The 27,748-nt window shown below is 40.7% G+C and overlaps 1 protein-coding gene across 1 annotated transcript; it reads left to right on the forward strand.

Annotated features, from left to right (window-relative positions):
- The first annotated feature begins 280 nt into the window (after positions 1-280).
- LOC149989997 (A-kinase anchor protein 4-like) lies at positions 281-26,992 on the forward strand. Its single transcript, XM_090265723.1, has 6 exons — positions 281-298; positions 18,819-18,914; positions 20,207-20,257; positions 20,784-20,885; positions 24,062-26,197; positions 26,837-26,992. Exons 1-6 carry the CDS (start codon positions 281-283, stop codon positions 26,990-26,992), a joined length of 2,559 nt encoding a protein of 852 aa, XP_090121849.1.
- Positions 26,993-27,748: the final 756 nt, after the last annotated feature.

The raw sequence follows: 27,748 nt of genomic DNA on the forward strand, positions 1-27,748 counted from the left end.
AGGTTTCCTTCAAAAACTTTCTTCTTCCAGGAGAGGCTGCATGAAGTCCATCGCCTCTTCACTTTAGTCTGAAGAATCAATTAAAGAGGATCAGGAAGCTGGGGGACCGTCACTCCGAGGCCCGGGAGGGAGAAAAATGCTCTTTGTTTTGCCTTTGTTTCCCTCCAGCTGGAGGGCGGCCTGGATAAACAGCTGCTGGGAAACTCACTGGGTGGCTTGAGCCTCTTTATTTGTTAATTGCAAAGCAGTGGAGACAAAATTGCGTCCAAGAACTGCAGCTATGAGGAACAAGTCAAAGGTAAGGAAGAGAGATTAAGCAGAGTAAGCTACCTCATATACCCTCTGCTGCCTTTTCCTCCAAATGTGGTTCTCCAGAGGCAGCAGCTGTTAACATTGAATTTACTTCATCAAGCAAGGTGAATTAGGGAGAGCCCCATTTAGGGAAAGTACCTGCAAATCACCCACACACCTGCTGCCACCTATTCATCAATGTAAACCTGTTCTAGTTTTTTTTTTTTTTTTTTTTTTTAAGGCTGGTCTTCCTGGAGTGACACTGGCCTCATTTCAGCCAACTATTATTATCCCCATTTACAGATGAGAAACATTGCTATGTTCTTGTCTAATACCGGAAAGCTAGGGATTTAGAACATGGTCGGTACCCTTTGAGAAGCTTAATGCTTCCTTAAAAACTTTGTGCCAGATTTCTCCCTCTTGCTTTTCCTGAGTTGCTTTTTACACTGCCTGGTGTCTTGGGAGGCTGGCTAGTGAACTATATGAGGCCTTGCCCTCCAGATTCCAGGTGGCATCAGCCAGGAGGATCCCTGAGGAGATCAGAAAGGGGAGGAGAGCAGGTTCCCTTCAGACCCATGTGGAGCGGTGCTGGGTGGACCCCACCATCAGTATCTCTCCCTCTAGGCGCCCCTTTCTCCTCACTTCCCCTTCCAGGTGCTGGGAGCTCAGTATACCTGGGTGTGGTGAGGGCTTACCTGTCACAAAGGCAGGAGTAAACTTCCCTTTTCGTTGTGATCTTCCTGTCTTCTGCCTACACTTCTTTGAACAGACCACTTTATTAAGCACTGCTTAAATATCCTAACTTTGAACTATCCTAACCGTCTGTTTCCCGGAACCCTGAAACAAGTGTCAATCTTACATAAAGCAGACAACTGTTTGAGAGAATATAACATACTAACTTGTTGTTAAGAACTGTAGCTTTCAAAGATGGAGGAATTGTGAAGAATCGATATGCAAGATCTCTATCAAGCCCAAGGGCCACTATGGCATGGACGTGCCATTTATGATCCAGGAGAAGCTTCTGTGTCCCTCAAGCCTACTACATAGGACTCAGAGCACAATATTAAAGAGGCTTTCTTTTGTCTTTGTTACAGCTTCCCCTTGACACGTGATTTTGAAAGAAACCATCCTATATAGGTGAAGAATGGCTGTCAAAGTTACTGCTGTAGTGGAAGGCAGTGAACCCTATATTTTCTTTTCTGGAAAGAAGGTACCTGAAAGTTACAGGGGTTTTCAACTACCTGTGATGAGGATGCCCAATGTGATGGCAGAGTGGGAGGCAGGGAAAGGTCAAGTGCAGACCTAGGAAGTAAAGATGGTATATGGAGTCTGCTCCGCCTACCCCCAATGCATTCTTCCAATGTTTAGAACTCGACCTTCATCTTTCACAAGAACAGCTCAAGAAACAAAATGGAGGCAACCTGTGTTCCCAATCCTTATGGTTCAGCAGCATAATGAAGTGTGCAGGATTGTAGTGAAAACTGTGCAGAAACATGGGAACGGTGTACGATATAAAATTGAATAAAGTAGAACATGAAGCAGTGCATATGCCATGGTTACATCTGAAAAGATATACATGTACACAGATTCTGGAAGGACACAACAGCAACAAAAATCTAGTGTGTTGGAGTGATAAAGCTCTAGGTTTCCTTTCTCTGATTTTTGGTCTTTTGTGTCTTTGTTGGAAGAGATAGAGGGCCTCTCTTTTGAGATTTTTTATTTATTTATTCTTAGAGAAGGGAAGGGAGGGAGAAAGAAGAGAGAAACATTGGCGTGAGAGAGAAACATCGATCGGTTGCCTCTCTTACAGGTGCCCCAATGGGGACCTGGCCTGCAATCCAGGCATGTGCCCTGAGCAGGAATTGAACCAGTGACTTCTCACTTTAATGGATGATGCCCAACCAGTTGAGCCACACTGGTTAGGGCACTACTTGGCCTCTTGACCCATTGTATATCTTGCTCAGAATGCCAGGACTAAAACATTTTTATTTTAATCAGAGTTTCTCTCAACTCAGGGATTCCTTGAATCTGCATGTTTATTCCCAAGTAACTTATTGAAATCCCTTACTTGCTATTAAGTTGAAACCTGAGCCTGCCAGTAGTACCTGCATGTGGGTATCCCTTCCAGATTTTTCATGAAATTTACCCTGAGGGCCCTCATGGGTGGGCTCCCTTCCTCTTTTGAATGCTGATTCTTACATTGGTTTGGCCATATCTCTGCAGGGCTTTTCTTAAGGGACAAAGGAAGCGTTTAAGGCCTGTCTCTGAAGTATTGTTATTTCCAAACACAATTCTTTTATTTTTTACTCTTTTCAAAGCAGCAGAAATGCATACGTTTTTGCAAAGAGATGAGAGGTTGTTTAGCTATTGAACTATACTTTGGCTATTACAATAACTAATGATTAGACGAGGGGATTACCCTGGAAAGGGCTACCATTTGAAAACTTCGTCTTTTTCATAAAGTAATTAAAAATGATTGCAGACAAGTTTCCTCTTCTTCTCTTCCCCCAGCTCCCTACTATTCTTTTTGCTCACTCCTCTCTCCCTCCCTAACCTGAACTTGATTGACTAATTCATGAGGTATCTTGACCCCCTTCTTCCTTGCTGCCTCTTACCAAAGGATATGGGAAGCCAGAGTTTCTGGTGGCCAGGGCTGGCCACGTGACCCAATTATGGCCAAGGAAACATAAATGGAAATGTGTTAGGGGGCTTCCGGGACAGACCTGGCTTCTCCATGAAAAGGACAGAGAAGGGAGATCATCGGTAGAGCCTATTTCCCCATCTTCCTGTCTTGAAGGCAGACAGAATCTCTGGGTTTGCAACAGCAATCTTGTCCCCGCGACACAACCAGCATTCAGATGAAAAACGCAAAGATGGCAGAGTAGAAATAGTGCAAGAGCCTGGTCTTTGATGACCTTTTTTCCCAGCTGAGCCAGTGATGGCACACCACCCCCATCGAACTTAATGTCAGTGATAAAAGCAAAGCCCTGGTTCAATACTCTGTGAATTACTATGACCTGCAGAGGAAGCCATTCAAAACTGATACATACCCTTCACCCTTTTTTCCTTCTTTTCATCTGCCTCCCCTTTTGTGTTTTCTTCTTTCCCTGTATGGGCTGAATGCTCCCCCCATTCATATGTTGAAGTTCTAACCTCTAGTACCTCAGAATGTGACTGTATTTGGAGATACTTAAAGAGGTAATCAAATTAAAATAAAATCAAAGTGGGCGTGGATTTAAAAAGAGGAAATTTAGACACAGAGATGGACAGAGAACAGACATGTACAGACACAGGGAGATGGTCATCTATACGCTTAAGAAAGACACCTCTGAAGAAATCAACCGTGATGATACTTTTATCTTAAGCAAGCCTCCAGAAATGTGAGAAACTACATTTCTTTTGTTTAAAAAAGTAATAAGTAAAAAGCAGCTGAAATTCATTCTCTCATAGTTATAGAGGCCAGAGAAGTCTAAGATCAACGTGTTGGCAGGTTGGTTTCTTGTGAGAGCGTCCTGTTTTGCTGGAAATCTGTGGTACACCTGACCCCCAACTTTGTCTTTGCATGGTTTCTCCCTGTGTCCAGGGCAGCAATCATAATGAATCGAGGCCACCCTAATAACGTCATTTTAACTTGATCACTTCTGTAGAGACCCTGTCTCCAAATTAAGGTCATGTTCTGAAGTTCTGCACATTAGGACTTAGGCATGTGAATTTGAAAGGGACACAATTCAACCTACAACACTACCCAAGCTAGAAACCCTAGAGTGAGCTTTGAGTGTTCCCTCTCTCTGCTCCCTGACTCCAATCTTGAACCAAGCTCTGTTGCTTCTCTTCTTGTCTGCTCCCAAGTCTGCACTTTCATCTTCAGGTGACCTCTGTCCCCAACACATCTTCTCCAGTAAGCTTTTCCTGAAAACTGCTATAGTCCTAAGGTCGCACAGTACTAGGTTTGTTACATTGCTCTAGCTGTTCGAGGACACACAGTCACTCTCTAGCACTTCTGAAATCAAATTGGAAAGCCCCTTCCTTGTTCCAGAGCTCTCCATACCTCCCTCATAAATCACCACTCCCTGGGGAGGCTGCCTCGTCCTCAGGAGACACCACGTCCTATATGTTTCTTCTTCCAAGCCTTTATGCAATTTCCATTGCTTAGAATATGCTTCTCTGACTGTTCTAAACTTATAAAGACCAGCCTAAGTCATACTTATTAGTGGCAACCTTTCCCGATGGTTCCCTTCTTAGAATCTTACTAGGTTGTACTATACTCAATATTTACCACTCTGTTCTTCCTTCCTTTCTTCCTTTCTTCCTTCCTTCTTTCCTTCTTTTCTTTCTTTCTTTCTTTCTTTCTTTCTTTCTTTCTTTCTTTCTTTCTTTCTTTCTTTCTTCCTTCCTTTCTCTCTCTCTCTCACTCTCTCTTTCTTTTTCTTTCTTTCTTCCTCTCTCTCTCTCTCTCTCTCTCTCTCTCTCTCTCTCTCTCTCTCTCTCTCTTTTACCATTTTAATATGTGAGTCTGTTCAAGCAAGCTGGGTTATCAAACTAAAGAGGTTCGCCACTTGAGGTGCTCTAATCAAGAAGGAGGCATGGTAGTTTTATTTTGAGGTAGATGGAATTGACATAGTCCAAATGTCAGACATGGAATTCAAAACAATGATGGTGAAGAAGCTCAATATACTCGACAACCTCAAAAACAACTACGACAACCTCCAAGGAAGTTACCAACAGCTGCAAGAAAATTACAGGGAACTTGCAGAGAACTACACCAGCATAAAAAAGACATAGAAACTATCAACAAGAACCAGGAAGAAATGAAGAATGCAATCTCTGAACCGAATAACACAGTAGAAGCAGTCAAAAGCAGAGTAAACGAGGCAGAGGATTGTATTAGTGAGTTAGAGGACAATGTAGGAAAAAATTCTCAGACGATACAGCAAAATGAAAAAAGATTTAAAAAGTATGAAGAAGAGATAAGGGAGTTGCAGGATAGCATAAGGAAGAGCAATATAAGAGTAATCAGAATCAAAGAGGAATCAGAAGAACAAGGAATAGATAAACTGATAGGAAAAATAGTGACAGAAAAATTTCCCAACCTGATGAGAGAAAGAGTTATGCAAGTCCAGAAAGCACAGAGAGTTCCAATAAAGAGGAACCCCCCAAAACCCACTCCAAGGCACATCATAGTTAAAATGGCAACATTCCAAGACAGAGAATCCTAAAATCAGCAAGAGAAAAACAGCAAATAACTTACAAGGGAGCTCCAATAAGGCTGTCAACCGATTTCTCAACAGAAACACTACAAGCCACAAGGGAATGGTCAAAAATATTTCAAGCAATGAAAAACAAAGGCCTACAACCAAGAATATTCGACCCGGCAAGGCTCTCACTCAAAATAGAAGGGGAAATAAGGAGTTTCTCAGACAAAGGAAGACTAAAAGAATACATCTCCACCAAACCAGCATTGCAAGAGATGCTAAAGGGAATAGTCTAAGAAAAAGAAAGAGAAAAAAAAAATTTATATATATATATATATACATAAAGAGTAGAGGAACAGAGGTTCAAAGGGAAATGAATAAATACATGTTGAGAATAACCTTAAATGTAAAAGGATTAAATGCCCCAATTAAAAGACATAGGGTAACAGAATGGATAAGAAAACAGAACCCACATATTTGCTTTCTACAAGAAACACACCTCAAAACAAAAGATTTACATAGACTGAAAGTAAAGGGATATAAAAAAGTATTCCAAGCAAACAGACCTGAAAAAAAAGCTGGCGTAGCAGTACTCATATCAGACAAAACGGATTTCAAAGCAAGGGCAATACAAAGAGACAAAGAAGGACATTTCATAATACTTAAAGGAACAGTCCATCAAGAAGATATACCTGGCTGCTGTGGCTCAGTGGATTGAGCGTCAGCCTGCGAGCCAAGTGTCGGTGGTTCGATTCCCAGTCAGGGCACATGACTCGGTTGCACATCAGGTCCCCAGTTGGGGGCGCGAGTGAGAGGCAACCACACAGTGATGTTTCTCTCCCTCTCTTTCTCCTTTCCCTCTCTCTAAAAATAAATAAATAAATAAACAAACTAACAAATAAATTATTAAAAAAAAAAAAGAAGATATAACACTGATAAACATATATGCACCCGACATAGGAGCACCCAAATACATAAAGCAAATAGTAGAAGACCACAAGAAGGATATTAACAACGACACACTCATAGTAGGGGACTTCAACACTCCATTATCAACAACAGACAGATCATCCAAGCAAAGAAACACCAAGGATATACAGGCATTGAACAACACACTAAACCACACGGAATTAACTGATTATATATATATATATATATATATATATATATATATATATATATATATATATATATACAGAACTTTTCACCCCAAAGAAGCAAAATGTACATTCTTTTCAAAGGCACATGGGACGTTTTCAAAGATAGACCATATGATAGGACACAAAACAAGCCTCAACAAATTCAAGAAAATTGAAATGATATCAAGCATCATTTCAGACCACAATGCCTTGAAACGAAACATCAACCTCAGAGAAAAGAATCAAAGACACCCAAACTCATGGAGAATGAATAACACGCTATTAAATAACGAATGGGTTAACAATGACATCAAAGAGGAAATCAAGAAATTTCTAGAAACTAATGACAATGAACACACAACAGCCCAAAACCTATGGGACACGGCAAAAGCAGTCCTAAGAGGGAAGTTCATAGCAATACAGGCATATCTGAAAAGAACAGAAGAAGCTCAAGTAAAAAAAAAAACAAACAAAAAATAAAACTAATCCTAAAGCTACAAGAACTAGAACAACAGCAACAAACAAAGCCTAGGGCAAGAAGAAGAAAGGAAATCCTCAAGATCAGAGCAGAATTAAGTGACATAGACACTAAATAAACACTCCAAAAAATCAACAAAACCAAGAGCTGGTTCTTTGAAAAAATAAACAAAATCGATAAGCCTCTAGCCAGGTTCATCAAGAAGAAAAGAGAGAAGACACAAATAAACAAAATCAGGAAGGAAAGAGGAGAAATCACGACTGATACCTCAGAAATACAAACAATTGTAAGAAATTACTACAGACAACTGTATGGCAAGAAATTCGACAACCTAGAAGAAATGAACAAATTTCTAGAAACGTATAACCTTCCAAAACTGAACCAAGAAGAAGTAGAAAGTCTCGACAGACCAATAACAAAGGAGGAAATCGAAACAGCGATCCAAAAGCTCCCTGCACACAAAAGCCCTGGACCGGATGGCTTCACAGGCAAATTTTACAAAACATTGAGGGAAGAACTAACTCCTACCCTAACCAAACTATTCCAAAAAATGCAAGAAGAGGGAAAAAATCCCAAACTCTTTCTACCCTAATTCTAAACCAGGTCAAGACACAACGAAGAAAAAGAACTACAGGCCAATATCACTGATGAACATAGATGCTAAAATCCTCAATACGATTTTGGCAAACAGGATCCAGCAATACATCAAAAAGATCATACACCATGATCAAGTGGGATTCATCCCGGGGATGCAAGGATGGTTTAATATTCTCAAAGCAATAAATATAACACATCACCTAAACAAAATGAAAGACAAAAATCACATGATCCTATCTATAGATGCAGAGAAAGCATTTGATAAAGTACAACACCCATTGATGATGAAAACACTCAGCAAAATGGGAATAGAGGGAGCATACGTTAACATAATTAAGGCTATATAGGAGAAGCCCGAAGCCAACATCATACTCAATGGACAAAAACTGAAAGCGTTCCCCTGAAATCAGGAACTCGACAAGGCTGTCCACTCTCTCCACTCCTATTCAACATAGTGTTGGAAGTCCTAGCCACAGCAATCAGACAAGACAAAGAAATAGAAGGCATCCAAATTGGGAAAGAAGACGTAAAACTATCACTATTTGCAGACGACATGATAGCATACCTAGAAAACCCTATAAACTCCACTAAAAGACTACTCGATATAATAAGTGAATTTGGCAAAATAGCAGGGTACAAAATAAGTATACAGAAATCTAAGGCATTTCTGTACACCAACAATAAACTATCGGAGACAGAGGCAAAAGAGAAAATACCATTTACTATAGCAGCAAGAAAAACAAAATACCTAGGAATAAACTTAACCAAAGAGATAAAAAGACCCGTACACTGAAAATCACGCCACATTGAAGGAAGATACAAAAAAAATAGAAGCAAATACCATCTTCTTGGATGGGAAGAATCAACATCATCAAAATGGCCCTACTACCCAAAGCAATTTACAGATTCAATGCAATCCCTATTAAAATGCCATTGACATATTTCACTGACCTAGAACAAATACTCCAAAAATTCATATGGAACAAAAAAGACCCCGAATAGCAAAAGCAATCTTGAGACAGAAGAACACAGCAGGAGGAATCACGATACCAGACATCAAACAATACTACAAAGCCACTGTGATCAAAACAGTCTGGTACTGGCATAAGAACAGACACATAGATCAGTGGAACACAATAGAGAGTCCAGAAAACAACCCAGGCCTCTATGGTCAACTAATCTTTGATAAAGGAGGAAGGGACATAAAATGGAGTGAGAAGAGCCTCTCTAACTAATGGTGCTGGGAAAACTGGACAGGGACGTGCAAAAAAATGAAACTAGACCACCAACTTACACCACACACGAGAATAAACTCAAGATGGATTAAAGACTTAAATGTAAGACGTGACACCACAAAAGTCCTAGAGGAAAACGTAGGCAGGAAAATTTCAGATATCCCACGTAACAATATCTTCACGGATACATCTCCTAAGGCAAGAGAAATAAAGGAAAAAATAAACAAATGCGACTACATCAAACTAAAGAGTTTCTGCTCAGCAAAAGAAAACATCAGCACGATGAAAAGGAAACCAACCATATGGGAAAACATATCTGCCAATGATATCGCAGACAGGGGACTGATCTCCAAAATATATAAGGAGCTTATATGACTCAACATCAAGAAAATAAACAACCCAATTAAATAACGGGCGAAGGACCTGAACAAACACTTCTCCGAAGAGGACATACAGAAGGTCCATAGGCACATGAAAAAATGCTCAACATCATTGGCCATCAGGGAGATGCAAATAAAAACCACAATGAGACACCACTTTACACCTGTCAGAATGGTCATCATCAACAAATCAACAAACAACAAATACTGGCCAGGATGTGGAGAAACGGAAACCTACTGCACTGTTGGCGGGAATGCAGACTGGTGCAGCCACTATGCAAAACAGTATGGAATTACCTCAGAAAACTAAAAATGGAACTGCCTTTTGAAACAGCGATTCCACTGCTAGGATTATACCCGAAAAATCCTAAAACCCTAATTCAAAAAAACCTATGCACCCCTATGTTCATAGCAGCCCTGTTTATAATAGCTAAGTGCTGGAAACAGCCTAAGTGCCCATCTGTAGATGAGTGGATCAAAACACTGTGGTACATTTACACAATGGAATACTATGTAGCAGAAAGAAAGAAGGAACGCCTGCCATTTGCGACAACATGGATGGAACTAGAGAGAATTATGCTTAGTGAAATAAGCCAGGCAAAGATAGCAAAATACCGTATGATATCACCTAATACAGGAAACTAAAGAGCAACACAAACAAACGAACTGAATAGGACAAAGACTAGAATAGCAGTCAGTAGTGGGGAGGGGGGAGGGAGAGAAGGGGGATAAGTATGGGAAGGGACTAGTCAAGGAATGTGTATAAACGACTCATGGACATGGACAATGGGGAGGGATATGATTGTGGGAGAAGGGATGGGCTGGGTGGGGGGAGCAATGGGGGAAAATGGGACAACTGTAATTGAAAAACCAAAAAATAAATAAATAAAAGGAAAAATAAATAAATAAAACAAACCAGCAAACATAAAACAAGCGAAATTATCATTGAGTGTTACCTCTGACCACAAAGGAATCAATAACAAAAGTAACAGGAATATCCCCAAATACTTTGAAACTAAACAATGCACCACATTGATCAAAGGGGAAATATTAAGGCAAATAAAAACGCATTGAACTGAATGAGTATGAAAATACAATACATCAAAGTTTGTAGGACACAGAGCACTGCTGCAAGAGAAATTTATAGCCCACTGTCTATATTAGAAAAGAGGAAACGTCTAAAAGTCAATCTAAGCTCCAAATCAAGACTAGAAAAAGAAGAGCAAAATAAATCCAAAGCAAAGATAAAGTAGGGAATATTCAAGATAAAAGCAAAAATTGATGAAATAGAAAATAGAAAAATCAATAGAGAAAATTAATAAAACAGAACGCTGGTTCTTTGCAAAGATCAATAAAATTGACAAACCTCTAGCAAGACTGACAATTAAATACAAATTAGCAATAGCAGAAATGAAACAAAGGATATCATTACAGACCCTATGATAGATATAAACTTGACAACTTAATTGAAATGGAAAAATCCCTTGGAAATCAGAAAAGACCAGGATATACTCAGTATTTAATACATAATTTGAATAGTTCCATTGTTTTAAAGGGATTACATTTGTAATTAAAAAAAGTCTTTTGGCCCAAAATATTTCACTGGAGAATTAAACTAAATGTTTAAAGAATAACTAACATCAATTCTATACCATCTCTCTAAGACACAGAAGAGGAGGAAATACCTTACAACTACTTATATGAGAACACTTTTACCATGATACCAAACCATACAAAGACAGTATGAGAAAAGAAAACTACAGACCGATATCCCTCATGAAAATAGACTCAAAATCTTTAGCAAGCTGTTGCAAACAGAACGTAGCCAAATATAAGAAGTATGTTATATGCCATGACCTAGTGAGGTTTATTCTAGGGATGCGAGGCTGGTTCAAAAAAATCAATCCACGTTAATAGGCCAAGGAATCCATGAGCACAAAAAGAAAGCTATGAGAGCTAATAAACCAGCTCAAGGGTACAGGACATAAGATCATACAAAACTCAGTTGTATTTCTATTGAATTGTATTTCTATTTCAATTGTATTCATTTGCAAGAAACAATGTGAAAATAAAATTAAGACAATTCTACTTACGATGACATCAAAAATAATAAAAGATTTAGAAAATAAATGTAATCAAAGAACTACAAGACTTGTACACCGAGACCCACAAAATATCGAGAGAAATTAAAGACCTAAACAAATGTAAAGACATCCCATGTTCATCAAGTAGGATACTTAATATTGTTAAGATGGCAGCCCTCAAATTGATCTACAGAATCAATACAATCTGTATCAAAATCTGTGCAGAGAAGAGTTAACATAGTGGGCCTGACAATGCTATCGTTTTTGAAAATCCTGCTTGCAAGGTTGGCCCTTGGCTGGGATCTAGGAACTTGGATTTGGTCGGAGGGAAGGGCTCCCACTATCCCAACTGATGAGAGTAGCTTATTGTACCTTAACTGTTTGTGCAAACAATATGATTTATGGTGAACAACAGCTTTCCCCCTGGGACTCTGGGATTTTGGTATGTGCTAGGCAGAGGGTGCCTGGAGGACCAGCCCCTAATGAAAGCCCTTGGCACTGTCTCTAATGAACTGTCCTCATAAACAGCATTTCCACACAAGTTGTCACAACTCTTCATTGCAAAAAGCTATACTAAGTGAAAGCAGTCACAACAGACTACCTATTATATGGTTCCATTTATATTAAATGTCCAGAATAAGTCAATCTATACATCCACAAAGCAGATTACTGGCCGCCAACAGCTGGAGAGGTATAGAGTTGGGGGAGTTACGATAGCTAAAGGGCATGAGGTCTCTTTTTTTGGTGATGAAGATGTTCTAGAATCTATTTTGGTGATGACTGCACAACTCTGTGAGTACACTGAAAGTCACTGAATTGTACACTTTATATGGATGGTATTTGAATTAGGTGTCAATGAAGCTGTTATACAATTACAGTGGGTAATAAAATATATTGGTTCTTTAAAAAGTCTGTTGAAGAGTGACAGGAAAGACTCCATGGAACCAGTGAGGAAGTTGGTTCAATAAGCCAGGCAATTTGTACCAAAATAGTCCAATGTTCTTGGTCACGGCCAAGCAGTTCTATATGGTTCTGGGCACAGCAATTCTTGAACAACCGTTATCAGTAATTTTCTTTCTTTTAAAAAAAAATTGCGATATAACAGACATATAACAAACATATCAGTTTTCGATGCACACACTGATTTTGAATTATATAAATAGCCTTAAGCACTTACTAATATATATGAACCTAATAGTACCCCTGGCAGGAGAAATGACAATGAGTAAAACACACTCATTCTGTATTTGGAAAGGTAACGCTCATAATGAAATAACTACCAACACACGAAAGAACATGATACGTGCCAAAGCAAGGCTAAAATACAACTGCTAAGGATTTCAGAGGACATGTTGTTCGGCACACCATTATTGCCAGTACAGTCACTGTTGTCATATTCAGCCCAACATCACCAAGAATGATTACTGAGTGTCTAAGTACATGAGCAACTCTTAAGAGTCTATACAGAGAGTTAGGCGAAGTTCTTCCTTGAACCTAACACATCTTTTTGATGGGACTACTAAGGAAATAGTACATTAATGTTATGTGTGTCATCTCTATTATAAATAATTATGAAATATTAGGTTATAAATGTAACATACATAAAACGGCAGGTTTTCGGATGCAAGTTATTCTAGAGGGGGGATTCGCCGAGTTCCCTTTTAATTTGAGGAATGCCTTGGCAAAATGGGTTTTTGTATGGAGTGATCTTGTACCGTGTGGAAACACGTTTCCCAAGCAGCTGCGAACTCCTAGTGGCCACACGAACTCATTACCATCTAGCTTTGAGAGCAACAGGCACAGAAAGGTTAAGTCTGACATCCCTGCGGGGCAACTACCTGACAAAGCTGAAGACTAGGGCAGTCTTCATCCTATTTAAATGTCCCTAAAACCAGGGGCGATCCTGAAGGGTGTGTGGGCGGATCGATGCCTATAAGCACTATGAGGGAACCTGAAGAGGTTTATGCTTCCAGATCCCCTTTCTTTCCTCCGAGGCCTTTGTTTGAAACATTTATTGACAAATAAAGACACTCTCTGGAGGGAAGGAGAAAAACTGTCAGCAACTAATATTACATTTAAATACTTTTCTGTCAGAAAAGTTTGTTGGTCTGATAAAAAACGAAAAAGAATCCCGACTAACAGCCTAGTTTCCTCAGCCACTTCTCCAGCTCTGACATAAACATTTTTTTAAAGCACCATTAACAAGCCATACATGGATTGAAAGCTAAAGCTACACACGGGAGAGCCGCTCCCCACCAGTCAGTAACGGAAAAAAGACGAAACAAAACAGAACATAACAAAACAAACAGATGAGGGGCAGAGGGATAAGGGACTAACCGCCTCGGAATTACCACGTCAGACCAGCGGCCTCACGACCGACGGTTTCAGACCAACCGCCTCACACTAACGGCCAACAGGTGGTGCGCGGACCCTAGCATGCTCACCGGCAGGGCGAGATAACCGATCAACACTTTTCAACCAGGCTTGAAACCACCAGAGAGGGCCAAAAATTCAGACTAGGTACCTTTTACCCTTGCTTTTTTTGCTATGGGGATTCCTCTTCTGCATCTTCGGACCCTAGAAGAGAGTAAACGCGTGCTAATCTCTGAGCACACACACGTAAACCCCCGTCCCCAAGATAATGGAAGCGGCTCGTACTGGAAGTGGCTCATACCGGAAGTGGCTGAACCACCAATCAAATGGCCTCTCTGGGCTCCATTTTGCCGTTAATAAAACCTGGATTAAAATAGTACCCATATCATACAGCTGCGTGAGAAATAAATGAGATAATGCATGCAAAACACAGCACCGGGCAAATGTTCAGACCTGCAGAGTTAGAAACGCTGGGAGGGGGCCCAACTATCTGTTTCAGTACGCTCTCCGGGTGATTCTGAGGCATGCCTGAAGTGTGAGTTTTTGCTTTATGAAGAACGCTGCCCACTCAAATAGCTAACCAAAATCTTTGTTATTATTTCAGATTCCATGACTCCATGCTTTCTGAATTATGTTTCCTGCCTGAACTTTCAAAACCGTTATTTGTTTCTTGAGCCCAACTCTGTAGCCCGTATCACCACGGATACGAAGAGAAAGAGAGAACCTGTCTTCAAGGTTTCAGTGTAGGTGATCCAAGAATAGGAAAAGTTGATTAAACCTAATGGTCACAGTATCATTGCATAAACTAAATTAGGGAGGCTAAATCTGAGGCTGAAAGATACTTGGTGGCACTGAGAGGCAGACCAGTTTCATGAAGGCTGATAGTTCGGTTCAGTTCAACTTCATGTTGCCATTATTCATAATAATTACATTACAAACACAGGTTCCATTTTTATTAATAGCTCTTTCAAATCAAATACAAACTGAAAGCATAGTTAAAGTGTGATTTGTATGGCTATTCACAAGTTTGTATGGAGGAGAAGATATTTGGATAGAATAAACAAGGCTAGAAAATGAATGATGGTCTTAGGGGGAAAAAAAGGTGACCAAAGCTTCTGGGTTTAACATATTTATGTTTGTCTCTTAGAGGATAACCTAAGTGCATACTACTTTACACATATCCACACACTAATGTAGCATGTTCCTTTTTTTTTTTTTTTGACTCTGAACATCCTTTCTTCCCCATCTGTCAGTACGGGACACTCTGAGAGCCTCAGCAGCTTAAGAGAAAGAAGAGGCAGTACCATATGACTGAGCCTCCTTGCATTTTCATTACTGGTTTATCATCCAAAAACTGCTCTTGTTAGCCTCCAGGATGACAAGGTTGGGGTACCATGGGACAGGGCTCTAATCATCAATAAGAGTTCTCTCTTTGTCGTTTGGAGGATTTGATAAGACATTTTTCCAGGCCCAGATCACAGATTTTCCCTTCTGGGCTTGGAGACACAGAGGGTTTTTTGTTTGTTTGTTTGTCCGTTTGTTTGTTTGTTTTGTTTTTTTAACCTTAGGGATATACATTCTTGTGCTTGGAGAATAAATAAACATTTCCTTTCTTTGCTTCTTATTCCATAGACATGAGCCAGACACAGGAGCTCCAACTTAAATATCAGAAGTTCCCCGTGACAAAAGATTGGTAAAGGAAAAACAAGTTCTATACTGTGGATTTTAGCCCATCGCTATTGACGAAAGCTCCCTTCTTGACCAAAATTAAATTTTAATAAAAGCTGTGTGTATTTAAGGTATATAACATAATGGTTTGATATAGTCAGGCTTATCTGAACCTTCTTCTCAATTAGGCCTCACCTTTGGCTTATAAAAACTCCAACTTTCAGTTTTTATGAGCTCAAGGCATGTCCTTAGAATGATGATCCCAGCCTCCTTAATATACCGGCCTGAGAAAGCTCAACATTGCCAAAAGAATTCCCTGTCTGTTTCAGCCAAAACCTGACCATGGGCCCCTGCCTCCCCTCCCTTTTCATAGAGCATTTACAGAACTTGTAATTGTAAATCCTTTCTCTGTCCCTCTGAGACATATCTTCTACAACCCAGAAATATCTGTTTCCAGGACCTGGGAGCCATCCCTTCGAAATGTAATCATCAAGAAAGACAGAGCCTCTGTTTCCCAATCTCTATGGAAGGATAGGAGTTCAACTTTGATAAGTGCCAGTTAGCAAACGCAGAGGCCCTGATCATGGTGATCAAACTCCGTTGGCCCCCAAAATGTCCCTCAATACTTTTCCTTTAGCACACCCCAGCATTTAAAGGGCTCCTGCCTTTTGTTGCACTGGAGTTGAGCTCTAGTTATCTAAAGTCTCTCCTCTACTGCAGTAGCCTGAATAAAATCTACCTTGCCACCTTTAACAGATGTCCAGCTCTGTTTCTCTTCGATGCCATGAACTAAAAAGATCAGAACTGGACAACAAGTTTAAGACATGAAATCCTAGAGGTAACAGGGAAAGTAACAAATGAAGTCAGACCAAGACTATGAAACCCTAGCGTTTAGGAGAGTCATCTCAACCGATCTTTTAAAACTTCAGATGCAGTTCTTCTCATGTAGGAGGTTAAAGTGGAGACATGTGGAAAAAATAAAAGGAGAGAACAAAATAATACTTGAGCGCCCTGCAAGTCATTTGGTTGTGGGCGAGTGGTTCCACACTGGGGATAAGCTAAAGGCACCCCAAAGTGTAATAGATGACCTTCTAAAGAATACCGTACCAAGAAACCCAGCACTGGCGATAGTGGAGAATAATAAAGAGGGGCTTGAGGAGCCTCTGAAAGGCTGACCCTGTCCCAAGACTATTGGCTTTTATTCTGGGCTAATAATGTTTCATGATGAAGGTTAGAGCTTGTTGGACCAGTTAGGCACCCAGGATCCTAAGGACACCCAACTTTGTGCTGTTATTGTCAGCTATAGAAAGAAACAGCAATGTCATGAAGTAGAAGTCCTAGTGCTAGCTGGTGGTCAAGGCTTTAGGAGAGTATGGGGAGTTGAGGAAAGAACGAACATCTTATGTCAGACTGGAAGGATTATCATAGCATCCAAATGCACGAGAAAAGAATTATTTCAAGTTCTTATGAAATAACCTACTCCAATATTGCACAAGTCTTCTGAACTTCTTTTTGACTAAAAGTGTCTTAATGGCGAGATAAAACCACAGAAGCTGCTAAGGAAGTCTCCAACTTTCTATTTTCATACCTTCATTCAGGATACCCAGAAAGGACTTTGATTAACTCTGTCTCTAACTCTGAACCTTCAGGGGGGAAACCAAAGAAAATTAAGCTAAGATGTGAAAATCAACACTGCTCTGTGAAAAATAGACTCTACTGGTAACGAGTATGATTAGATTGTTCTGGAAGTCCAGCAAGAAGAAGAAAGAGAAAGGAGGTTTCAAGGTGTGAACTGGACAAAACATGAAAGGATTATGTGTACCCTTCTAGAGAGAACAGAAGGTTGTCATACAGAAGGCAGTTTGAGGTGGTTTTCATATGAAGAGATGTTGAGTTTGCCAGCCTGCTACACTTTTGCTGCAGTTGCTATGGTTTCAGGCATTGTGACCCAACAAACTCTGGTGTCATGTCCCAGGGTCATAAGCAGCAGGAAAGGCTTTGGCCCTTCAGTCTTGTCCAACTGCTGACAAGGGCAGCAGCCAGCTGCGGGTACCCGAGAACTTGACACTGCCCAGATCCATCTAAAGGGACACATCTCCTTTCTTGGTGGCACATTTTCAGCCAAAAGAACTTCATTATCAAGGTAATGAGTTTATATATTTTGTTGTTGTTGTTGTTGTTGTTTTTTACAGTTCTTTAGAATCTGGACACGAGAGACCTCTTTGCCTCCCTCTCTTTGTTTCTAGGCTAGTGATCTCTAGTTCTGGGAAAAAAGAAACCCCCTCTTTTGAGGGTATGGGAAGCCTTTTCCTAAATGTTTGGGAGACCCTCAAAGATCTTGGAGGGTTGGGGGGGTCATAAAGGGTAGGCATGTAATACTATCCGGTGAAAGGATAGCTGAGTATAGGAGGGAGAGAGGGAGAGAAAAATGGAAGAAGGTAAAGGGAGGAAGGGAGGGGGGAAAAAGAGGGGAAGAGGAGAAGGGAGCTAGAGGTTAAAGGGGTCTAAATTTTGAAGGAAGTTGGAGGAGAGGAATTCAATAGCCCTCTACCATTTGGCAAAAAGTTTCTCTTGTTAGTTAAAAAACAAAGTCAAATCCAAGTACGAGGTACCAAAACAATTCTACTGAACCCATAACTGTGTCTTCCTGTACATGGGTCTAAGGTCTTACATAACAAACATTATTTAGGGCTTTTTCCACTTTCTTTTTACTTTTAATTCCAGGCTGGGGTGGGAGGTGGTGGGGAGTGGTAAGAGAAGTTGGCAGAGATGATTATTCTTTCAAAAATAAAATTAAATATGGTTCTATGGGATCGGGGCCTGGTTTTTATAGCTATTAGACCGAGTTTTCTCAGTGTTCAGAATCTTGTTCTATTGTGGGATCTCATATGTTGTTTTAATTAAAAAGGTTATTTTTTCACTCTACTAGTGTTGGCCTTAGTCTTCTCCAATGGCTCTATGTGGTAAGTGTTACAGCTGTTTATCCCATTTCACTCCTTATATCATGAGAAAGGCTCTGGTTGAACTGGGGTTAACTAAAATTCAATTAAGGGGGATGAGGTATGCTTGATTCCTTGAAGGTGCTTAAGAATGGCAAAGGAAGTAGAGGCAGGTGAGATTTAGTGGAGTTTAGTAGAAATAAGTCTCTAAAGTTAATCTCCACGTTCTCTAAACTTCCTTTTAAATTTGCTTCCCAACGAAGTATGCTAAAATGATCCTGATAATTTCAGAGAATCCCTTTCCCACTACTCACCCCACCAGTTTCTAGCCTAACCCAATATGAACTACATAGCTGAGTTCCAGGGCCTTCTTATCCAAACTGAGCCAGTTTCTAAAAACCATATATAAGCCTTTCAGATTCCTTTTCTTTTGTCTTTCCAGAGGCCTGATAATATTGAGTGGTTACACAGCGCCAGGGGTGTGTGCAAGGTCAAGCTCCATAGCCCAAAAGGACAGCAAGAACAGGAACGGAAAGTGGTAAGATACTAAATTACTCCTACTAAGGGGTGGAAAGGATTGCTTTATGGATACAGATATCCTGGAACCCAGAATAGACTAATGGAGGGTGAGTGTCGTTTCTCTAAGATATCAAGTTCAGTAAAGTTTGTGGGCTGGGGAGTGGGGGTGGGGGCGGGGGCGGGGCGCAGTATGCTTATACATCACAGAGGGACACGTGAAGGGAGGGGGAGAATGAAGAGTAGCTGGGGAGGGGGGTGGGGGGAGCCTCAGGGGAGGGAGGAGTGGTGGTTGCCTAGTTTTACCAGCCTAATGGAATCATAATAATATCAGCTAGCTACAAGTAAGTTGCACTCAAGTGGGACTCCCACAGGAGGGCAAAATGTGTAATACTTCACATTTTTTATCACGTTCAAATGCCATTCGTACTGTTATGTATTTAATGCTTTTTTAATTGACTGACATTTAAAAATTACCATCAACCTAAGCAATATTATCCATAATGTCACAGGTTTTATGTTTTAGTATGTATTTTTCCTACTAAACAACAAAAAAGTACATATATTAAACACAGAAATGTTTATCCATGTATCACTTAAAGTTTTCTATAACATCAGTAGCAAAAACACCACTTTTGGGGAACGCTACGGTAGTTGAAAGTGCTCTAACTGAAAGCCAGGGAATTGGTTTCTTTTTTTTTTTTTAATGTTTATTTATTTATTTATTTATAATTTTATTTTTTGGTTATTCAATTACAGTTGTCCCATTTCCCCCCATTGCTCCTCCCTCCCAGCCCATCCCTTCTCCCACAGTTATATCCCTCCTCGTTGTCAATGTCCATGAGTCATTCATATACATTCCTTGACTAGACCCTTCCCTTACTTATCCCCCTTCTCCCGCTCCCCCCTCCCCCCTACTGACTACTATTCTAGTCTTTGCCTATTTAGTTCGTTTGTTTGTGTTGCTCTTTAGTTTCCTGAATTGAGTTCTAATGTAAGTTTCAGCTTTGAGTTTGCGTCAGTTGGGCAAGGCACCTTTCTTCTTACTTTTTTCAGTAAATGTAGGTATTGTAATTTGGGCATCTCTGACAGGTAGGTATTCTTATCTAGGAAATACAATAATGATAAGATTCTCTCTGCCTAATAGCATTTATTGAGTACTTACTATGTACAGGTACTCTGCTGAAAGCTTTGTATTCACTCTCAATCAATCCTCACAAGAACCCCTATGCGGTAGGTGCTTTATCGTCTCAAAGAGAAACCGCAGTCTTTTCTCTAGAATTTTCCTCAATACGCTGTCCTAATTTGGTGCAGATATGCTTTGTCGATGTGTCCACCCTGAAAGTGGAAGATAAAGGTTCCAAGGTGAGTATTCTCTGCTCCCCTCAGAGTTGGAATGAGTGAGAAACTGCTGAAAGAGTTATCAGTGGCAGCATAATAAAAGGGAAAGTCTGTGCCAGAGGGTGGAAGGATGGAGGAGATTCAGGTGGGCAGCCATCATTTTTGAAAACCCCAAACCCCCGGTTGAGAATATACTGTCACTCTTGATGCCAAATCTCATTCTAGAAGGAACTTAATTTGCTGGTAGGCCTGAAAGAATTACAGCATGGAAGGTAGCATGTCAGAGCAGTGAGAAAACTGTCCAAAAGTTTGACGATTCATGAAATATGATTCCTAAGATTTATGGATTTGTGAATGCCTCTGGAGGGGTAGTAATTTGTGAGGAGAACAATATCTCATTCTTCAAACATTAGCTAGCATCACAAGCCTACTTATCCTTCTCCATTGAAAGGAAAAGATAAGAGATATGACATTCATGTTTTGGAGAGGGCAGCTTGGAGAAGTCTCAAAAAGCAGTTATTCATAAGAATCTCACCACTTCATCCCATAGGATGCTGGTGGTTCCTGTTCCGGAGGTGACCTAATGCAACACCATCTGAAAGAGAAAGAAATTATTATAATCAAGGCTACTGAGAGGCAAAACCAGTCTAAGGTATGCTTAGCTTCCGAGTCCACCCTTTCTAATTCCCAGAGTCCAGTGCTGACACCGAAGACTCTGGTTCACAAAAGGTAAGAGAAATATTTCCAAACAAGGCCCTACATTTGGCTACTATGATATTCCAGAGTTCACAGGCCTAAGTTCAAAGTCAGGTAAGTTTAATGTCCAGGTATCTAACAATGGCACTAATCACAGAGGTTCAGAATGCCCTTCCCTGATTGCAGGTCCCTACTCCAAACAGAATCTTGCTACCCTTATCCTAACAAAGATGTGGAATGAAAGCATGATCTTTTTCAGTGCTTTCTGTTGTCTTCTAATGGGCTTGTGTGCTCCACATTGCCCAGTGTCCAAAAAAAAAAAAAATAATAAAAATAAAAAAAGAACAAGCATATATGGAACAGAGAGAATCCACAATGACCAAGAACTGTAGTGGCTTGTTCCCCAAACCTGTTGCCTAAGAGATTACAGACTGTTAGGTAGCGTAAAGTTAGAAGCAATTCGATTTGGATACCACTGTCACATGCAAGTCCTTTTGTTTTTCTGTAACTACCTAAATTATATCTGTTGGGCTCCTGGCCCATGACAAGTCACCTTCACAGTCCTACAAACCTGGAGTAGTTGATATTGAAATAGGATATTTGGTTTTATCTCAAAGGAGTCAATTTTTTTTTTTTGTTCTGCATCTCTATGCTTATCTTATAACCAGGAACAACATTTCTGGCCTCAGACACATTTGGAGTGATGAGAGTGGCTCCTAAGGAAGAAAAAAAGTTTAAAAATATTCTTCAAAGAGTTTTGGGTTTAGTTGGAAGGAGGACTCCATTTTGAAGTCTTAAGAAAGGGATAAATTATACCTAATGTTTATTCTTAAAAGTGCAGCACATATTTCCTACACATAATGCAGGTGTCCTTGATTGTAACCTAAACCCATTTTCAAAATGTTGAACTTATCATGACCTCAAACTTCTAGGGATTCAGTAGAAAGTAAGGAGATGAAGCAATGGAAGGGGTAAAGAGGACGATGGTACTTAGCAAGGAGTGGAAGACATGTATAATACATATACACATATCTAGACATGAGCATATGCACATAATTTACACTGACACACAGCAATATATACAAAATAATTTATACGAGCAGTGACACACACATCCCTGGCTACGTGTCTGCATATGACACTGATGAACACACACAAGCATTGAAACAACACATGTGTGTGTATATTCATAAACAATGACTCACCTACACAAAGGTATAGAGTCAGCTGCATTGACATACCCACATGTGACACATCAACATCTATATATGCATCCATGCACACTATGCATAAACATGCACACTACACATAAACATACACACATGAGCCTCGATCAAAACACAGTGACTGTACAAGTTCAGGTGATAGGCATGCACTCTTACACAGGGTGGGGCAAAAGTAGGTTTACAGTTATGAGTATGTGAAACGGTTTATTCTTGAATTATTACTTATTATTTTCCATACATACAACTGCAAACCTACTTTTCGCCCCACTCTGTAAATATACCTCATGTTGATACGCACACATACAAACTTAAGCAAAGTGACACTAACAACATTTGAATGCACTGATACATACCTTGACACAAATACAATGACATCCCCACTCACGTATTCACACAAGTACTCAAATACCCAGGGTGTGTGCAACACTGACACACATTCTCAATCATTCACGTAGCATATAAATATAACATAAACTGATACCCAATTTATTGACGTACACAGTCATTATATTAGCACCGATCCACATTGAACATAAACATTTATTGATGTATTATCTATTATCTATTAATTACTATATATGTTAACATGTGAATTTATTCTTTTTTTATTCTTTTTTTTAAATAAATAAAAGATTAATTAGTTATTTTAACAATAGGAAATAACAATCCCTCCCTCTCAGACATTAAGACCCTTTATAATCTTATAAAGGACAATGGGCGAAGGTCTCAAGCTCCTCTAGCTGCTTCAAGCTGGACATGGTTGTCGTTCGTCCTACCTACCCTTGGCCCAGACATCCCTAATAAGAGTGGGGGTGTGGAGGGGAGGGTTGCCTTCCCACATGGGGAAGGATCGTGCAGACTCCAGGTCAGTTGGCTGTCCCCAGACAACGGCGTGCTTGGTTTAACAGGCTGGCATCCTTGTTGTATTCTGGGGGCAACAGATTTGGCAAAAGGGTTTAAAGACATCTTCAATCCATAACCACTAGATGACAAAAGGCAGGGATTAATTTTTCAATGTTCCACATTAGGGAAAAGAAACGGGCTTCTTTGGAGGAAGGTGTGCCAGGCGTATCTCACCTGTCCAAAACCCTTTTGCCCATTCTACTTAGTTTGGGCTGAGGGAAATAGTTTAGCTTTCCCCATTCTTAGACCTCTGGGCCCTTTCGGTCCAAGCCATTAGGATAGAACAGAGAAACCAGTTTTAAAGTGAAGCCCACAAACCACCCCATTCTTCACCAACCCAGCCACTTAGTTCAGCCAAACCGTTGAGTCTCAGGAGGCCGCGCTGCAGACAGGATTAATACACATATAGGTATAGCTCCATGATACATTCTATTAGATTTGTATTATGAACAAACATGCAGATCACTCAAATCGACACTTGTCATTTACATATTCAGACACACTGACATACACATTCATTTTTACATTCACACAGTGTACAAAATGTACACGCTATCATGCACACGTTGGCCCGTACAGGAAACATATAAAATCGGTATTGATGTCAACACATTGTTACACAGGCTTACACACAGGCAGGCATACATGTGCACTGACATGTGCACACGGACACACACGCTAACAACACAGACTGAACATTCTCACATCTACTGAGATGTCCCCACTTATGAATTGCTATACTGTTATTCACACACACACACACATGACAGACACATTGATACATTTTTGACACATGTTGAGATAAGCACACGTGCTCATGTGAAATTGACACGCTACCACTTGTGCTCAAAGGGATATAATTATGTATTATGTTTCCATGCAAATCCTAAAGGGTAAACCCCTAATGTATGCAGTTTAGAAAGATATGTCTTCTAAATAAAATAAGGGGGAAAGTAGCCTCCCCAAACTCTTAGGTGTTCTTTTTTTTTTTTTTTTTTTTTAGATGGACGGATCTATATGCCTTTTCACACAAGCTCCCTCTGATCCTATAACTGTTGTAAATTGGCTTCTAAATGATATCCAGAAGTATGCCTTGGGTTTCGAACATGCACTAAGTCCCTCAGCCTCTAGCTGCAAACATAAAATAGGAGATGAAAATGAACATCACAAATTACCCTCTGCAAACTGCTACAGCATCTATGATGATAAACTGAATATCGATTACATGGCCAATAGACCTCAAAGCCCACATGTAGACATGACTGCAGCCAAGAATACCAACAAAAATCAGAGTCCTTCCACCTCTCCAGCAAAATCTTCTAGCACTAACAGGGCAGTAATCTCTCCTGAGGGAGAATGTCCCATGGATGACCTTTCCTTCACCATCATCCGGCTATCTAATCTGGTAATGGAGATGCCTTGTAATGAAATCAAGAAGTTGGAAAATGGAAGCAAATGCTTTCGTCATTCAATCTATCCACCCTCTGGGAACAAAGGGAAAAACACTCCCCGCAGCGCTGTGAGCAAGATCGTTTCTGACATGGCCCATGATGCTGAGGAAATATCCTATGTGGAAAGGCGGGGCACTGGAGAAGAGGGCAGGGAAGGTGGCAGGAAAAAGTTTATGTATAGTGAATTATCCAACAAGAACAAGGGGGTAGACAAAGAGATGTGCCAACAAGAGAGCAAAGATTTTTCACACTCTATCAGTAAAGGACTCACGGTTTATGCAAATCAGGTGGCATCTGACCTGATGGTCTCCATTTTGAAGACCTTGAAAGTGCATGCTCCTGGGAAGCCAATTCCCGCTTGTGTGGTCCTGAAGAGGGTGTTGTTAAAACACACCCAGGAAGTTGTCTCTGATTTGATTGATTCCTGCTTGAAGAACCTGCATAATATCACTGCGGCCCTGATGACTGACTGCGACTTTATCTCAGCTGTCAAGAAGAGTCTGTTCAACCACGGAAAACAAAATGCTACACATATAATGGAGGCCATGCTGAAGCGCCTGGCTACTGTTCTGCTTGGAGAGAAGGAGTCTAAATCACAGCCTCTGTTGTACGCATCCTTGAAGGCCGGCTCCCACAGTCTCAAATACGAGAACCAAAGTCAAAACCAAAGTCTTGAATTCTCCACCATGAAAACTGAATTGAAGGGGAAGGACAAATGCAAAATAAAACCAGAGGAGTGCAAGTCATTGATTAGCGCTGAAAGAGTTGCTGAACACATCCTCAAGGAGAGCCTGTCCATGTGGAACCAAAAACAACGAAACCAAGGCGAGATGGCTGGCAAAGCATGCGTGAGTAAGGAAGAAAAAAGAGAGAAGATCAGCCCTTCCACAGAGTCACTGGCGAAGGACTTGATTGTCTCTGCCCCTATGCTGATTCAGTACCACCTGACCCAGCAGGCCGAGGCCAAAGATGCACTTGAAGATGACTATCCTGGTTCCACCATAGGCCATAGGACTCAGAGTGCCCAATTTGAAAAGAACGCAAGTGACCAAAGTGCCAAGGCACTTTCAGTGAAACATCTAGAATCTTGTGGAGCTCCTGGGCCATCTACCTCTGTAAAGGAGACTCAACAACAGGCGGAGTGCCAAAAGTCCGATATGTCAAACATCATTCTATCACTGATTCAGAAACTGCTCAGTGAGACCTCCTTCAACAGTGAAGAGCAATCTGAAGGGGAGAGCAAGCCTTCTGAGCCCAGGCCAAACAAAGCAACTTCAATGTCCAAGAGAGGGGAAAAACAATTCCAGGAGAATTTAGACCTTGATTTTGCCAGCGGGATGATGCAAATGAACTGGCAATTCATCAATCAACTGGTAGAACCTGTGAGGAAGCTGTGCCTTATCATGGCTAGGTATCACAACAACAGGGAAGCCCTGGCCGAATTGGAAGAACAAGCAGCCTTGGTACACAACCCAAGTTTCCAAGTTGGTGGCCCCAGATGCAGTCACAGTAGTGCAATGTCACAGAACTATCGAGAGTTTTCTGGGCCGGAAGTCATCATCAATAATTGGTGCTCAACAAGTAGCTTGCAGAAACAGCTCCAGGCTGTCCTGCAGTGGATTGCAGCCTCCCAATTTAAGGTGCCTGTGCTCTGTTTCGTGAGAGATGATGATGGACAACTGGAGAAGGTAAGCAATGGCAAAGCACAAGAAGAAAGATGGTTAGACTGGGCAGGGGAAGGGAGGCAAAACTGTACTTAGGGCTCACGAGCAGTCCAAATTTTTCTCAAGTATGCTCTTTACTATGTGCTTTATGAATTACTTTATCCTCATAAAAAGACACAAAAGCAATGAACCATTAATTGAGGCTGTAGCACCTCGGGGTCTGCACATTTCAGCCAAGAGGAGGCGAGAAAGATTAGCTTTTTTTTTTTTTTTTTTTTTAAATTCAGTGACCCTTTAAACAAACTACTTGGTAAAATATGTTTTAGGAAGGTGGGGGAGATGGCCACCCCTAACCTTGACCTAGCAATCAGCACAGACTAACCAAAAGACCCAGGCCTTGGAGAGAAGTATTTAGTAAAGACAACTGATTCCAGGTTTTGTTTTTTGATGCTCAAAATGAAGTTATGTTTTTCATTTTGATCTATGACATTAGAGGAGGGTCAAGGAAAAAGGAGAGGGAAGGCAGTCCTGGATCAGCGAAAGCTTTTACTCTAATCTTAGTCATGGGCGGAAAGGTGGGTGCGGGGGGTAGTTCACTTTATCCACCTGAGACCTTTCTTCAAAAGTATCACATGACTCAAGCTATCTCTGCTCCCTCCACAGCTTCCAGAAGTTTCAGCTAAGGCAGCAGAGAAGGGGTACAGTGTTGGAGATCTCCTTCGAGAAGTAATGAGGTTTGCCAAGGAACGACAACTGGATGAAGCCATGGACAACATGGCTAGAAAACAACTGCTGGACTGGCTGCTCACTAAGTTGTAAACTAACAGTCCCTTCAACAACTCTGTAGCTAGTCACCCCATCCCCACAGCAGCATTCCATGCCATCTGGGCGCCCCTTCATTAGGCAAGTTGAACAACACACTACACGACTGTCTTTCCCAATACGTCTGAGCAGTTGGACTATGCAAGTACAAGGTGTTAAATAAGCTAGGCAACAACATGAATTTAAAAATTAAAAAAAAAAGTCGTTGTGTTCTTTTTTTAAAATATACGTTCTATTGTTAACTTTTTTATTATTATTTAGATTTTATTTATTTATTTATTTCCAGAGTGAGGGGAGCGGAGGGAGAAAGAGAGGGAAACATCAATGTGTGGTTGCCTCTCACGAGCTCCCAACTGGGACCTTGACCTGCAACCCAGGCATGTGCCCTGACTGGGAATTGAACCAGCGACACATGGCTCGCAGGCCGATGCTCAATCCACTGAGCCACAGCAGCCAGGGCTAGAAAAAAAAAGTCGTGTTTCTTAATCAGATATATCTGAGGCAAAAGAGGGGAGTGGGTCTAAATCCAAGGATTAGTGATACAGTGTTGGGCTTGGGTCTATATCTGACCTTAGGTAATTTTCTGAGCACCCAAGACATAAAGATATAACTCATGTCCAAATCTCTAAGTAATATGGTTTGTCCATTATGATCCAGAGGTTTGCCACCTGTGGACCCCCTGTTTCTGCCACATTACACATATAACTTGATAATCTCCCCTCTAATCCCGAGGGTACGGTTTTCTCGGTCTTT

The sequence above is a fragment of the Furipterus horrens genome, unplaced genomic scaffold, assembly GCF_987537825.1.
Source record: "Furipterus horrens unplaced genomic scaffold, mFurHor1.1.pri manual_scaffold_53, whole genome shotgun sequence".
Classification (NCBI taxonomy): Eukaryota; Metazoa; Chordata; class Mammalia; order Chiroptera; family Furipteridae; genus Furipterus; species Furipterus horrens.

Coding starts and splice junctions, on each gene's coding strand:
- LOC149989997 (XM_090265723.1), top strand. Junction 18,915..20,206: donor AAGAACAGGAACGGAAAGTG/GTAAGATACTAA, acceptor AATTTGGTGCAG/ATATGCTTTGTCGATGTGTC. Junction 20,258..20,783: donor TGGAAGATAAAGGTTCCAAG/GTGAGTATTCTC, acceptor TTCATCCCATAG/GATGCTGGTGGTTCCTGTTC.